A 15,830-nucleotide genomic window follows, 5' to 3' on the forward strand; every position below is an offset into this window, starting at 1 on the left:
TGAAAAGAATATCTTAAGACTTCCATTGGATTTAGTAACACAATCTACAATAAAACGATTAATGCATTATAAAATCTATTCAAATAACGAATTCGTTTACATCTATAATGATGCTCTTTAGCATCTCAGAAAATGTGACCACTGATCATCGTCGTTGACGCCTCGCCCTCAAACCGTAGTATGGGGTGACTGTTCTGTGCGCAGAAATTAATAGAACTACATGAAAAGGGAAGGATTTAGCTAGCTGGTTCATATCTGCATACACAATCATAAATATTCCCTTTAACCAACTTTTGTGCCAACCGCTGATTCTTCACCATAGCAAGCTGCAAAATCACATACAGCATGTCAAAGAAAGAGAGCGCTTTATACTTTTAACAGTATTCAAGGTAACAAATGTTTGAGTTTTTAATCTGTTTCAATAAGCCACTAATAGGAGATCATGCCTAAATAAAATATGAAACAACGCTCAGTTTAACTTATTCATGGAAGAAGGTACTTATCGAATCTCCATTAGATATCCACGAGATCTAGCTCTATGAAAATATGCAGAAACCATCTTCAAAACGTTTTAAGAGACAGGTATAATCATTACCTTTAGAGCATCACATTTGAACTTTGCATTATAGTTGGTATGCAAAGATCGGCCCATCCCTTCCAGAATTACCTGCATCGCCAGGAAAAGAAAAAAAAAAAAGCACATCCTTAATGAGTTGTGCTTATTTTCTGAATGATATAGTTTGTACATTTAGGGTATAAAAGAAAGGAGCGGAGCACTATACCAGATCCGCATCTTTGGCTGCAGCTGCTAACTCTGAGCTCACTTGCCTCAAGTCTATGCATGGACTGCCACATCCATTCTCCACAACCATCAGAGGAACGGAAGGCGTATCTTCCTTATAACCATCTTGGATGTTACTCATAGCATCCACAAGTAAGCCTCCTGCTTCAGCTGCCCCTCGAAGAATATCGCAGTGCTATAGGCCAAAGCAATATTACTGAGCTAATGAGGTATTATGTATAAAGAAAAGAGGGGAAGGGAGAGAGAGCTTTAAAAAATTATACTACAAATATTCCCATGCCAAATATGCCTTAATAGTACAAAGATTCATTTTCTTTTAGAGAACAAGGTTAAAAAAAAGCATTCTTTCTCCAAAAAGGGGAAGGAGTTCGGCAAGAGAAGCTATAAGTCTCATTACAACTAATAGCAATTTCTTGGAAAACATTTTGATAACCAAGAGAGAGAACTTTATTAAAAAATACAATTCCATACACAGAGAGAAAGTGAGAAGAAAAAAAACTATGGTTATAGCTCTGATTTTTTTCCTATACTTTGTGAAGCAATTTCTTGAAAATCAACATACCTTAGCAGCCTCAGCAACAATATCAGGCAACTCCATTGCAGTAACATCATTTAGTGCAGGAAGTGAGTTCGCTACCAGCACAACCTGCATAAAATTTCTGAATATATGAATTTTGGAACCTAAAAAGTTCAGCATATACGAACGATAGGAGATAGGACAGGATCATACAGAGCAAACAAGGTAGCAATTGAAAGTAGTTATTACATGTTAGATAAACATTTATCTTGAACATTATCAGATATGGAATAGTATCTCTAATTTAATAAAGCTTAGATAATGGAAATATAAGGTAATTTACCATGAAGCAACTGAAGCGAAACATTTTTTTTGTTAAGAACATTAAAAAAATTAGATTCATTTAAAGGCAACACATTAAAAAATTTAGATTCATTTAAAGCCAACACATTCAAAAATTTAGATTCATTTAAAGGCAAAACATTCTAAAATTTATATTCATTAAAAGGCAAACCATACTTCAGTTCCACGCCGGAGAAGTTCCCTTGCAAGGGGAAGCATCCCTAAAACAATATCCGCACCCGAGTTGTCAACAAAAAGCAGTGCTCTTTTATGTGGCTGAGGCTTTCTCTCACCAGACCCTAACATTCTCTCTTTAAAAGCATCAAAATCATCCACCTGAACACAAGAATGGCATTCAAATGCTTCTCTAGCAGTAATGAAAAAACAACATTAATATATTTTTTCCTTTCACTTGCCCGCCATGGTCTTTGCATCTTCTTGCGACTCATTCTGTAGATCTCAATAATTGTTCCTTTGTGATAGAGATCAACACAGGCACGTGATCCCCAATCAAAGATATTTGCAGCAAGAACACCTTCGATTAGTGTAAGTAGTCTCATATCCTACAAGATAGAAACTAGACGTATTAGCAAATAAAAAAAAATACAAAGCATATATTTAATGATCTACCTAACCTACTTCAACGGAGGAGAAAGGGAAAAAAAGAGTAGCAAAGGAAATATATGAGAGAAGACATACCTCAGTCATGCTGTCAAGCTCCAGCAGAAGATCAGGTAAAACTGCAAGTGAAGCTTCATTCTCCCTGTAAGATATTCAATGGAGCTGGTACGATAAGCATATTTGCTTCCAAGATAATAGAACAAGAATATGTCCTTCCATATGAGGATACCTTTGTTTAATGGTTCGGTATGCATCAAAAAAGTGAAACTCTCTCAAGCATTCTTCTCTTAGCTCCAAAAGGTTGGCGAGTCCTAGCTTTCCATAAGCTGCAGGTTCCTCCATCAATCTGTTAACAAAATAGATAGTCTTTTAAAGCAACTTTACAAATACTATTGGGAACTGTTAACACTCCTATTAGCTCTATACACTCCTGATTTTTCACTAACAAAGTTAGTTCTTCCATTTTTGAATTTCTCTTTTCAAGATCTAGAGTTAAGGTAATTATCTTATGAGCTTAGAGTGAAGTAGTTCCGCTCTTTATCTTAGAGATATAGCCTTAGGCCCCATTTATTTTCATTAAGATTAAGATATCTTAATCTGAATAGACATTTGAATATTATAGCATTTAGACCTAAACACTGAATAAATAAGACTGCGTTTTCAGTATCTGAATGTGGGTAGTTTATCTTAGTTTAAAAACTACTATAGAATTCACACAAATTACAAATAAATATTATATCCACAAAATAATACAAAATATATTAATTAACATGGTGTTATATAAATTGTTTTCTTTGATGAAACACACTCAAAAATCTAGCAGAGATGGTTGGCAGTGGATGGTGGTGATAGTCGTAACTGTATTATATAAGATCAACTAACTCTCAAATGTCCTACAGAAGAACAAAAATTATTACAAGATTAATTAACATAGTTATTATAGGATTAGGCCTACATAACAATAGGAAAAAAAAACATCTAGAGATGGATATGGAACAGGGAATACAAATAATACCTAGCCAAGTGTGCTGAAAATGCCCTTGCAAATGCATCACCCCTTCTTTTTGCATCGTCAGTTCCACCCTCACTAGCCACTGCCTGAAATTCAAGTATTAGCTTCTCAGACCATGAAAATATGGGAGACTTTGCAAGTTAATATAGAACAAATATAAATAGTGATGCACATCACACAATTCAAAACAAATGACAATGATTTCCCTTTATTGTTCTAAACAATCAAAAGATTGGGTATGACATTTTATGAAATTGAATGAACAGTTGAAGCACAAATTAGTTCCTCGACCTAGGGGCAGGGACAAGAAGAGATGGAAATCTTCAATTTGAACCTCTCAAACCTAGTTTTTGCCTGAACAAGAAAGATTTCAGGTAAGGCTTTAACCCTATCAGAACTTTCAAGTCAACCTTTACATCTTTTTTCTAAAAAGATAGTACAAATCAAGCCTCCCCCTTGAGCTACCACTGTGTTTGACCAGAGGAGCTTTCGTGGAGGCATTTTGAAAAAAGTACTGCAGTCTTCCTCTCTTGGGCTGAAACAGGGATTTTGACATGATTAAATGGTCAATGTTTTACCTTGTCAACAAGGTCCGACAAATGCTCAGATAATACAGTGAACCAGTACCTACAGCACAGACAAATTTTAGTCTAAGAAAAAGAAATACAACAATAATAGAAAGCAGGCTTGTTTGGCTACTATAGAAAAATAAAGCAAGTTCTTAGTGTGTAATTTAACTTACTCTAGCTCACCGTGATCTGAGAGGTCTATGGTATTTGGCTCGTATCTGCAAAAGACCAATTCAAAACTCGGTAAAAAACGCAATATTCTTCAAACCATTGCTCCAGAAATACGTAAAAACACAATATTCTTCAAACCAGTAGTGCCCAGAAATAGTAATACAATCTTTGCCCTGCCAAGCACCCTCTACATCTACACAAACGATGAAAGATTTGGAAAAGAATGGGGCATTTCTAGAACTTTTAATATGAGAGTACTCTGCGAGCTAACCAAGTCAGGAAACCAAGATAAATAAAGAGTGACAGCCCCTTCGAAGGAAACAAAGAAATGGAACAAAATTACAAAGAAGATAACTAGAAGTAAGAAAAGTAACAAAAAATAACCAGAATGTACGGAAAGACAACGACTGCAACTAGGAATTATGAAAGACCAGCTCAACTAAAGAGCTGCACCTTTTGTTGAACCACACAAAATATGCAAAAGATCTGCCAGAAAGATCATCTTTCAGTAATCACTTACGTTCTTGGATCTGCTAAAAGTGGGAAAACTTCCAAAGATGGGACCAGATGCAGTACCCCAACATTTAATTTGCTCGCATCAGGTCGAAGAACTCCTTTAGATGATGGAACTTCAAAGCCTCCAAGGCCGGTAGTAGCTGGTGGAGCCATTGGAACAGGAGCAGTGATTTCAGTTCCCTTTCGTACAAATTTCTCCATCCAAGATATCTGAAATAAAAAACAGTGTTAATGAGAGGAGAACAAATTTTAAGCTATCATTATCACGAAGTGGTTACACCACAGATATCTGAAATAAAAAAGTGTTAATGAGAGGAGAACAAATTTTAAGCTATCATTATCACGAAGTGGTTACCCCACAGAATATATGCTTTGTAGCTTTAGGCATTTATTCCTTATTTAACACAAAAAGAAATTATACTCCTCAGGAAAAAAAAGTTTCCATGTCTTGCATTCAGAGCTACTTGCAAAAATCTATGACATAAGAAGCAGCTTAGAAACTCCATTCTAGAGCAAGAACTATATTGTCAAATCAGTTACTTTACGGAACTTTTTCAGGGCATTTCAAATTGTTGAAGGACGCTACTGATAACAGTCTAAGTCATACAGAAAACTAATCACATTCAAATAAAATACAGCTCGTCAAGCAACTACGGAGGAGGAGGAGGAGAAAAAGCAATTAATTACAGAAGGAATGTTTCTCCAACCATCTCTACAAGCAACTCTTTACCTATCCTCAAAACAGCATTAACAACAAGATTATTCATATTAATTGCGGTGTATATTGGACTAACTGAGTCAGTTTAGTAAGGTGACTGGAAACCTTTGCTCAGCATATGAAGCTTCAACTTATATAGCCAACTTCATGTGCCTTTTCCCATGCCACTTCCCATTATTCTACTTGTATGTATCTTTAGTCATAAATGGGTACCATACTCCCATCATTGCTATCATTATCACGAAGTGGTTACCCCACGGAATATATGCTTTGTAGCTTTAGGCATTTATTCCTTATTTAACACAAAAAGAAATTATACTCCTCCGGAAACAAAAGTTTTCATGTCTTGCATTCAGAGCTACTTGCAAAAATCTACGACATAAGAAGCAGCTTAGAAACTCCATTCGAGAGCAAGAACTATATTGTCAAATCAGTTACTTTAAGGAACATTTTCAGGGCATTTCAAATTGTTGAAGGACGCAACTGATAACAGTCTAAGTCATACAGAAAACTTATCACATTCAAATCAAATACAGCTCGTCAAGCAACTACGGAGGAGGAGGAGAAAAAGCAATTAATTACAGAAGGAATGTTTCTCCAACCATCTCTACAAGCAACTCTTTACCTATCCTCAAAACAGCATTAACAACAAGATTATTCATATTAATTGCGGGGTATATTGGACTAACTGAGTCAGTTTAGTAAGGTGACTGGAAACCAGTACTCAACATATGAAGCTTCAACTTATATAGCCAACTTCATGTGCCTTTTCCCATGCCACTTCCCATTATTCTACTTGTATGTATCTTTAGTCATAAATGGGAACCATACTCCCATCGTTGCTATCATTATCACGAAGTGGTTACCCCACGGAATATATGCTTTGTAGCTTTAGGCATTTATTCCTTATTTAACACAAAAAGAAACTATACTCCTCCGGAAACAAAAGTTTTCATGTCTTGCATTCAGAGCTACTTGCAAAAATCTATGACATAAGAAGCAGCTTAGAAACTCCATTCGAGAGCAAGAACTATATTGTCAAATCAGTTACTTTAAGGAACATTTTCAGGGCATTTCAAATTGTTGAAGGACTCTACTGATAACAGTCTAAGTCATACAGAAAACTTATCACATTCAAACCCATTACTTAGTGCACGAGAGTTTAAAACTTTAAAGTAATACTTGCCTTCTCATTCAAATCTCCCAGCGGAGGGCCATGAACATTCCCTCCAATGTATGGTGCACCCATCGGGAATCTTTCCACTAACTGATGGACCATCAGGTCATCTAAACCATGCTTTTCGTAGCTCATAAATGCACCCAGAGCTCCCAGGAAACCTTCATGTCGCAAAAACATAGCTTGAGCGTCTCCCTTGGACCTATTGAAAGATTTGGAGCAAGGGTGATATTAATGAAGAGATAATAATGAATGAAAGAAATAAGCACATGCTTTGGAGGAGGAAAGAAAGAACTTATAAAAGACCTAGTGATTGTGTTTAAATAATGATGCCTAGTATTAAAATATCAGTTTCTCACCAGAACTGAACAGCAAAAGAGATCGTGTCCATAGTGTAAGCGTGACCTCGTATGAAAAATCCTCCAAAGAATATCCTTTTGAGTCCAAAACGCAGTGCATTAAGATAAGCTATCTAGAAAATGTACAGATAAATTTCAAGGTTAGGCAACATATAATAGTACATCAAGCAATGACTCATTTCCTGGAAGCTATTCATTAAAAGGAAGGAATCAGAAATATAGCTAACCATTTTTTTCCATTTTAGGATAAAGTAAATATAGCTAATAATTGAACAACTGACAATACACATATGGAGAACTTGAAAGGATAAATCAAGGGAAGAAATTTGCCAGATTCTCAATTATTCAGGCACTCATCTTGTTTATTTATTGTAGGTTAACTTTTAACAAGCTGACGGTCATTTGTAGTCTTTTATCTTTGATCGCTTTTTGGTCTACACATATAGCCCCTACTTGTGTAGAAGATTGGGCGTCTTTTGTAGAGAATCATGTTCTGATGTAAATTCTCTACTTTTTGGTATACTTCTTGTATGCGGGAGTTTTTCCTCCCTTTTGATTAATACAATTTATCTTATCAAAAAAAAACAAGCTGTCGGTCATACGTAATAGTAAAATCTTGATGTTCCAGAATGTGAACTACAGAAGCATGCAAACAACGGTTTCTTCTTCCAGTTCCATTCTATGAGATCAATTATTTACAAAATTTGTCACAAACTGTCACTTATGGACAAAACAGGATAGACTAAAATGTACTTAACCCTATATATCAAACTTGAAGTAAATGCTTTTTAGAATTGTAGGGATCTTAACCATGGAATACCTGACCAATATTGTATGAAATCATTCGCAGGAGGGATAGAGAGATATCTTCAGGCTTATAATCTTCAAGCTCCTTGTTTTCTGAAATGGCCTTCCCAAAGCTCGAAGCGATTGTTGAAGCTGAAAGTCCAATCTATACAGATATTATAGATCTTGAGTAGATAATCATTAGGATACATAGCAAATACGAACCAAGTAAACCAAAAAGAAAAAATAACTACAGGCACTCAGGAGAAAATCATGATCTTGATATGACGACCTGATTAAACCCTATGTAGACCACTAAGGTTCAACTATAATCAATAAAACAAATCCTAGATAACGGATCCTACTCCATGAGAACGTACCTTTGAGTAATCCATACCACCATAGATGTCACCAACAAGCATGTCTATGGTACTATTGTCTCCACGCTGACTGAGCTCTAGCAGTTCATCAAAACTGTAACAGAGAATTGACAGAATCGATTATAAGTATGTAATTTCTAGCCCATAATTAGAGTGTTTAGGAATATTCCATAACTAGTCGGATCTGGAAAAGTATCCCATTGGCACTCATCGAAAAAATGGAATACAGTCCCATCGTGCGAAATAGTGATGCTGTTATCTTTTTCTACCCTTTGTACTTCTCACTACCTTCTTGGTACTATTTATGATCAAATTTACTTCACCTTATCAGAAAAAGAAAACGAGTGATTAACTGTGAGAGAGAGAGATTGCGCTCATGGATTCTCAAACTTTCTACTTCTCTCTCTATTTATTCTATTCAAACATGAAATGCAAAAGAGGCAAAGGCAGAACATAGTCCATATGCTGCGTAATCAAAAGTACCTCTTGCACTTAGTTAACAACCTTCCCAATCCCCAATATGTACCACCTCCAACATTCGTGCCACTGACCCGCTGAAACTCCCCATCCCCATCAACCTATAATAATGCAAAAAGAAGACATTTAGCAGTTACTCCAGTCTTTTATGAGCCCAATAATACCAAACAAGAAAGGAAACAAAGTACCTTAATCATGCTAACACCAGAACCGATGTTCACAAGCAAATATGGAAATAGTTCATTCTGGTCTATCTGCACAAACTCCTTGTGACCCTCCATATGCGTAAAAGCTTCATGACGGATTGCCTATTAAAAAGCAGTCTTCAGCAATATAATCAACAAATGCAATAATGTAAGCAAAAGTCAGAGATCATTGTCTAACAACCCCCAAGCTAAACTATGTTAAACTACGAAAAGCTGCGGCCAAAACTGCCTGAATATGAACATCCAACAGATACAGTATATTTTTTCACATGGAAAATAAAGTAGAAGATAACTCCTGAAATAACTTCTGCAAAATAAAGTAACAGCTGTGGCCAAGGAAGAAATACTATATGTTTTGATTTCAGTGATATATATGAAAAATGGTGTGATTTCCGTGATATATAGGGAAGCAGTGAGCTTCCACAGGTCACTGATATATAAAATATGCATAAAAATGTAACCCCCATAAAGGAAATCTTCTTGGACAACTTACTGATCAGATACTGGAGCACAATTATATTAGTGCTTCCCATGTGAAATCAGAACTTAAACCAAGCAAAAGATGGGAAAAACATTATACTCCCTCCGTTTCAAAAAGATTGTCTTAGTTTGGCTTGGCACAAACTTTAATAAAGAACGGAAGACTTTTGAGATATGTAGTCTTAAATAAGCCATAACATTTATGTGGCTGTAAATCTTTTGAAACTTATGGTCTGAAACCTGCCATAGCATTTGTGTGGCTATAAATGCTTCCTATTAAGGAAATATTGAAAGGTGTCAATCTTTTGGAACAGACTAATAAGGAAATAGTGCCAATCTTTTTGAAACAGATGGAGTAGTAGACACTTGAAACATGACAAAGGAAGTATAACGACAAGGAGATGAAAGTATGAGAACAACCAAGAGAGTCCTCTTTAAGTACATACCCACTATGCAATTATATATTTATAAGAAAGAAACTACATGTGCAAACAAAGGAAATGAAAGAGCCATGCAATTATATGTTTGTAAAAATAAAAGTATCTGTCAAACAAATGACTGAGAGAGCCTGTAAGCCTATTCCGCATGTACAGCTGTATCAAGAAATGCAAAATTCATTACATTCCATCAACAATTGATAACAAAGACAGTAGCAGAATATTATTGATTTTTTTTATTAGGACGACTAGTTTTCCAGCTTCACGTTCTGATATATTCAAAAGTCAGTTTCCTTCAATAGTAGCTAGGAAATGCAGAAGCCTACAAGTAAAAGAAAAGTACAAACATGCAGATGCAAAGACCTATGAAGGAATTATTTCATTCATTAATAGCATCACACATGCAGATGTAGGCCTGCAACTACGTCAGAAATCAATTAAGCCTAAAATCTTTTATTATTAATCAGATCTTTGAGGTGAAGGCAGAGTTCACAATAAAGAAAACACTGGACTGTCTGCATTTTTCTTTAGTAAAATACAAACAACAATTACGTCTTTGTACTTCTCCCAAGAGAAATGCAATCAAGAAAGCAACATTTGAAGCACGGTACTCAATCACAAAAATGTATTGGATCTAACGCTGCCAAGATAGGAGAAATTGCAGAGTAAAACAGTTAAGCAAGAAAAGTTTCATTTTAAGTCTATTGAAGTTCCGTATGGACATATAGCAATAGCCAAACAGACAGGAAATTATATCTTACCTTGAGTAAAAAGTTTGCACCAGCAACAAGACAATTCATCTCATCTTCTTTCTCTATACTGACTCCCAGCCTTTCCTTGAAAAGATCAGCGAACTTATATGCCCCACCACCTGTAGCCTTTTCACAAAACCAAATAAGTTAAATAGGCATGTGAATGTATGTGTAAATTATAAATAGTAATAAGTAGCAGCAAACTGAAGTATAAATCAATCATCAGTTATTATACGAGTAGAAGTACTAGCCGGACAACAGCACTGATGGTAACCAAATTACCAAAGTATGGTGGATTCTATTATTACCATAATCATCAGAGAAGAATGCAATCAAAATCGCACTAGGCCATTGGTAAGTTTCCTATTAGAAGTTTCTTGCAAAGGTCAAGGGGCCTTTTCCAGACAAGAATTATGTGCCTTTCCTAAGTCAGGCAATTATAAGTGAAATATATGCCAAGATGATCCCGTAGGTTAAGTAGCTCAAAATTATCTAATTAATTACGTCTTCTGCTCTTTGTCTAAGAGTCTACAGTTTAACAGGCAAAGAAATTGAGATTGAGATTTTGTGACACATCCATGCACCCTAACCCCCCTCCACCCACCCACCCACAAACAAGAAAAAGAAGAAGCTACTATCAATGTAAGATAAGAGCTACTGTTTGGCAAAAAAAAAAGGGTACAATTACGAAAGCTAGTTTGTTCAATAAAACTGATCTAAATATGCTTGTACGGGGGTATATAGAATCAATGTCTCATTACATAAAGATCTCAGGGCATAGTATGCTCTAACAAAACCAACTGACTTAATTAGATTCTCAGTGACCTAATTCTTTAGTTTTTCGTTATCTCTCTTTTCTTTGACATTTAGTTTGAGAACATTCTTCAAGCCTATTTGCTTCTTCCTCCATATAACTCAACTTTGATCGAATTAAAATGGGAAGTAGGCATCCTGGCTCAACAACATTGATACATAGTAAATAAATAAATAAACAAAAGTGACCCTCTAACAATTTAAGTTTTTAGATAAGCTGGTCACAAAACTCATCATCATATTAGAGAAAACAAATGTCCTAAGTTTAAATCTCACTGTGATCATTATCAAAGAAGCATCTTCATGTGTTTTGCCCAAAGAATAATATACCATTCAAAAAAAATAAAAAAATCTCCCCTGCAGACGTGAGAGAGTGTGCTATTAAATAACTAAACCAATAAAAGTTACTTCTGTCTCGTGATTTAAACTTTTAGATGAGGTTGTCACACAATTTGACAAGTATGATGTTTACCTTAATTACTGCATTTTCACTTTGTGGGGCATCAGAAGGCCAACATCGTGAATCCATCCCTAGCCAACAAGATTATCAACAAATGTAAAGACAGTTATCTGTGCTCTTGCCAATGCAAGTGCTTCTGATCAAGAACAATTGAAGATCACAGGGAAATATAGTGCATTTACAAAATTAGCAATTTGAAATTATGGACAATTGAAAGAACTATACCACCACGGTGAAGTTGCTTGGAATATATAAAATCTAAGCACTCATTAAGTTTTGATGTCTCAAATTTCACAAAATGAAGCCTCCCTCCGAGGATAGGATAACTTCTCCTGCTGCCATTAGAAACACCCAATCTCTCCTTAACTTTTCTTTTTCTCCTGTCATCCACCTGTCGGTCGGCATGTCTTGAAAAGTAAACCAGCTTGATAAGAGAGCCTGGATTAACAAAATCCACAGAAAAGATCAAGCCAGAACCAAAATAATTCAGTTAATCATATCGCACATCAAACTCAGCAAGTCAAATTTGACGACACCCCAAGAGTTAACCACAATACTATCAGTGGTAAAACCAATTGTTTTATCCAAGTTTCATGTTATCATAGGTTATAAAAGAATAAAGAGGAGGAAATTTTACCACCAATATCCAGAGCCAGATGGGAAATATCATCAGACTGATTAGGCAACAGAATAGTGGGATCCTTCTCCTCAAAATTGCCCTGAATTGCAGCACCACTAACATCTAGCTGTGGGCGAGAAGATGACCGATGAATTGATGAGCTCCCAGGCAAAGGAGCCATATCTTTCTCTCCTCCTTTCTCTAAAACAATATCCTTTTCAGAAATCTGTTGAGTTTCCTCATTTATACCGTCAATTCCAATGTGAGGAGGGTGGTCCTCTGTTGTTGGACTAGCCATTAACTCTCTCTCTCTCTCTCTCTCTCTCTCTCTCTCTCTCTCTTTGAATTCCCTTCCTACCTGCTTCCTAAATCCAAAGAATACTTCATAAGTCAAATGGGTCCAATTTGGTTAGCGCACTTGTTTTAACTCCAACATAATCAAGTTCACCCACCAAAACTGTTGTGTGAGGATTGGCACCAACAACTGCATCAAATAACAAATGGAGTATAGTTGTTATACACGGAAGTGAAAGTCAATATCAACTTTTCAAAATTGGTTCTTGTCTACCCAGAACCCATTTGCAAAAATAATAACACTAACTAACTTTTAAGAACTGGGGATTAAAAGTATATGACAGGCTGTATTTTTTTTCCCTACTAGTCGCTGTTAATAAAGTAGGCGAAGATTAAAGTTAGAATTATTTCAGCACTTTAACAATAAAATCATGGCCGTAAATGTTAGCTAGTGTAGTCATGAAAGAAAAAGAAAAAGTAAAAGGTGAATCAAAAGGAAATATGTGACACAAATTGGGAAAGAGATGAAAGAGACGGAGCAAAATGATCATACAATTGAGTGTTAGGGAACCCAACTCAAACAGTCAGACCCAGTTGTGGAGGATTTTAGTAGAGAGGAGTTGTTGAATCTTGGGGAATGTGGAAAGAGTGATTCGCGCTCTAGTTGTGCGTGCGCAGCTATTGCTTTTTTATTTTATTTCCTTAGGAGGGGTATGGGTATTTCTTTTCTTTTATAGGAAACTAATTTTTGCTCCTCTTGGAATATTGGATTAGGTTTTGGAAAAAGATCTTTTGGAAAATGTTTGAAATTTCAACGAGAAATTTCTTTTTGTACTAACAGTATAGAAGATAGTATTATATCACACAAAAAGATTACAAGTAAATACACATGCAATCTCTCATTGACTAATAAGCTTAAAACAAGGCTTCTCTATTCGTGAATATCTTTAGTTCTGATCAAAGAATTTATTTAATCGTTCAATTATTGTTGTGACATATATACATTCGTTTTAAATTTGACAGTTCATGACATATTCTAATAAGATTAAATTTAATACTATCTCCGTTTCAATTTATGTGAACTTTGTGCATGGAGTTTAAGAAGAAAAAAAATCAACTTGTGATGTAAAATGAGACACATATATTTCGGTCAAATGGTTTTGTGACCCATTATATACAACGGTCCCAACGGTCCCATATGTTTTGAGACACATATATTTCAGTCCTCTTTACATATAACGGTCCCAACGGTCACCGCCTGTACACACCGTCCGCCGTCGATACCCAACGGCAACAGCAGGTAGCTCCCTCCCCATTCTCTCCTCCCTCTCCCCCCCCCTCGGAACCCACAGTTGCCGGCAAATAACAGTACCGCCGACGACCTGACTTTCGATAGCAGCAACAACCGCATCTCAACAGGTAACCGCAGGTCCTCTGACCCCTCTTATCTCCCCTCACAATCTTGTTCTTTTTCGGGACAGGTGCGTGAGCGGCATCACTATTTATCACACTTGTAGCTTCGACCTGATCCAACAACTCGGGGAAGTCTCCGGCGAGTAAATTCCTCGAGGACAAAACCAGGTCCTAACGTTCCTGCTCTATTACTTTATATTGTATATTTGTTCTTTGTTATTAGTTGTGTGTATCGAGTTCATTGTCTGCTCTTCCTTGTTAGTTATGTGTATCTTGCTCCCTTTGTGTTCGCCAAGATTTGTTATATATCTCTTGTGTTCTATTATGATACATGTAGTTGGATTGATCGTTCTAGGTAGACTTGTGTGCTTTTCGGTACTCGCTACTTGATTTCTTTGTTTTTAAGCCTTCGACCTCCTAGCTTATATTCTTTTGTTGTCGCTCTTTGCTTTTTAGTAGTAGTTGTTACTTAATACCCCTTAGGCTATAGTGGTTGTGGTGAACGATGTGAGAACAAGGTCATGTCCTCGGGTGGGGCGGGGGCGGGGGAAGGGGGTTAAGGGAGCCTCTAGACTGAGATTTGGGTCCTGGAATATAGGGACGTTGACAGGGAAGTCTATAGAGTTAGGTAAGATCCTTCAAAATAGGAAAATCAACATAGCATGTGTCTAGGATACTAGATGGGTAAGTACTAGGGCATATGATGTAGACGGGTATAAGTTGTGGTACTCAGGACTCTTTGGGGGCAAGAATGGCGTAGGTATTTTAGTTGACAAGGAACTCAGGGAGTTAGTGGTCGAGGTTAGGAGGGTAAATGATAGGTTGATGAGTATTAAGCTTGTAGTTGGAGGGTTTACTGTTAATGCGGTTAGCGTGTACGCCCCTCAAGTAGGACTAGACCAGGAATTCAAGAGGCAATTCTGGGAGGATTTGGACGAGCTTATGTGAAATATCCCGCACTCTGAGAAGCTTTTAATTGGAGGGGACTTCAATGGCCATATTGGGGCTAATGCTAGGGGCTATGATGGTGTGCATGTAGGATTTGGTTTTGGGGTTAGAAATGAGGAAGGTACCTCACTGTTGGATTTCGCTAGAGCTTTTGACTTGGTGGTAGCCAACTCGAGTTTCCCGAAGAGAGAGGAGCACTTAGTCACCTTTCGGAGTTCGGTGGCCAAGACCTAGATTGATTTTATTTTTTATAGAAAATGCGATAAGGTCTATGCACAGATTGCAAGGTCATCCCGAGTAAGAACCTCACGACCAGTATAGGCTTTTGGTTATGGACCTGGAGATCAAGAGGAATAGGAGGAAGAGGGCGGTGTGCAGGAGACTTAGTATTAAGTGGGGTAACTTGACTAAGGACAAAGCTCAGGAGTTTGAGGAGAGATTATTGGCTATGAGGGCATGGAGGAGTAGGGGGACGCGACTAGGATGTGGACCACGACAACGAGTTGCATTAGGGAAGTTGCTAGAGAGATTTTAGGGGTCACAAAGGGTTATTATGGGGGTCATAAATGAGACTGGTGGTGGAATGGAGAGGTCCAAGGTAAGATGGACGCCAAGAAAGCGGCTTATTTGAAGCTTGTGGAAAGTACAGACGAGGAGGATAGAAAGATATATCGGGAGTGTTATAAGAAGGCAAAGAAATAGGCGAGGTTAGTAGTTACGGCGGCCAAGGCTACGGCGTTTGGACGTCTGTACGAGGAACTCGGGGGCAGGGCAGGGACAAGAAGCTATTCCGGTTGGTCAAGGTGAGGGAGATAAAGGCCCGAGACTTAGACAAAGTGAAGTGCATCAAATACAAGGACGACAAAGTATTGATAGACGAGGCACATATTAAACGAAGATGGCAAGCATACTTCCATAAATTATTGAACGAGGAAGGGAACAGAAGCATTGTGCTTGGTAA

The 15,830-nt window shown here is 37.0% G+C and overlaps 1 protein-coding gene across 2 annotated transcripts; it reads right to left on the reverse strand.

Moving 5' to 3' along the window:
* On the reverse strand, positions 1-13,212 carry LOC107766785 (pantothenate kinase 2). 2 transcript variants are annotated; one of them, XM_075251687.1, is made up of 24 exons: positions 13,085-13,212; positions 12,667-12,698; positions 12,233-12,579; positions 11,821-12,033; positions 11,608-11,666; positions 10,332-10,448; positions 8,636-8,755; positions 8,454-8,548; positions 7,971-8,064; positions 7,625-7,756; positions 6,805-6,917; positions 6,455-6,647; positions 4,555-4,760; positions 4,037-4,081; positions 3,873-3,921; positions 3,298-3,380; positions 2,512-2,628; positions 2,361-2,424; positions 2,078-2,224; positions 1,839-1,997; positions 1,365-1,448; positions 783-977; positions 596-667; positions 1-326 (listed from the first exon to the last, which is right to left on the reverse strand). In XM_075251687.1, exons 3-24 carry the CDS (start codon positions 12,510-12,512, stop codon positions 237-239), a joined length of 2,727 nt encoding a protein of 908 aa, XP_075107788.1. In that variant the 5' UTR covers positions 12,513-12,579; positions 12,667-12,698; positions 13,085-13,212; the 3' UTR covers positions 1-236. The 2 variants fall into 2 exon arrangements, with proteins under 2 accessions (XP_075107788.1, XP_075107787.1); XM_075251686.1 differs by having other exon boundaries at positions 13,062-13,212.
* Between the last annotated feature and the right edge of the window lie 2,618 nt (positions 13,213-15,830).

The sequence above is a fragment of the Nicotiana tabacum genome, chromosome 4 (genome assembly GCF_000715075.1).
Source record: "Nicotiana tabacum cultivar K326 chromosome 4, ASM71507v2, whole genome shotgun sequence".
Taxonomy (NCBI): domain Eukaryota; kingdom Viridiplantae; phylum Streptophyta; class Magnoliopsida; order Solanales; family Solanaceae; genus Nicotiana; species Nicotiana tabacum.

Coding starts and splice junctions, on each gene's coding strand:
- LOC107766785 (XM_075251687.1), bottom strand. CDS start 12,512: ATGGCTAGTCCAACAACAGAGGACCACCCTCCTCACATTGGAATTGAC. Junction 6,918..7,624: donor TTTCATACAATATTGGTCAG/GTATTCCATGGT, acceptor TACATTTTCTAG/ATAGCTTATCTTAATGCACT. Junction 2,425..2,511: donor TACCGAACCATTAAACAAAG/GTATCCTCATAT, acceptor AATATCTTACAG/GGAGAATGAAGCTTCACTTG.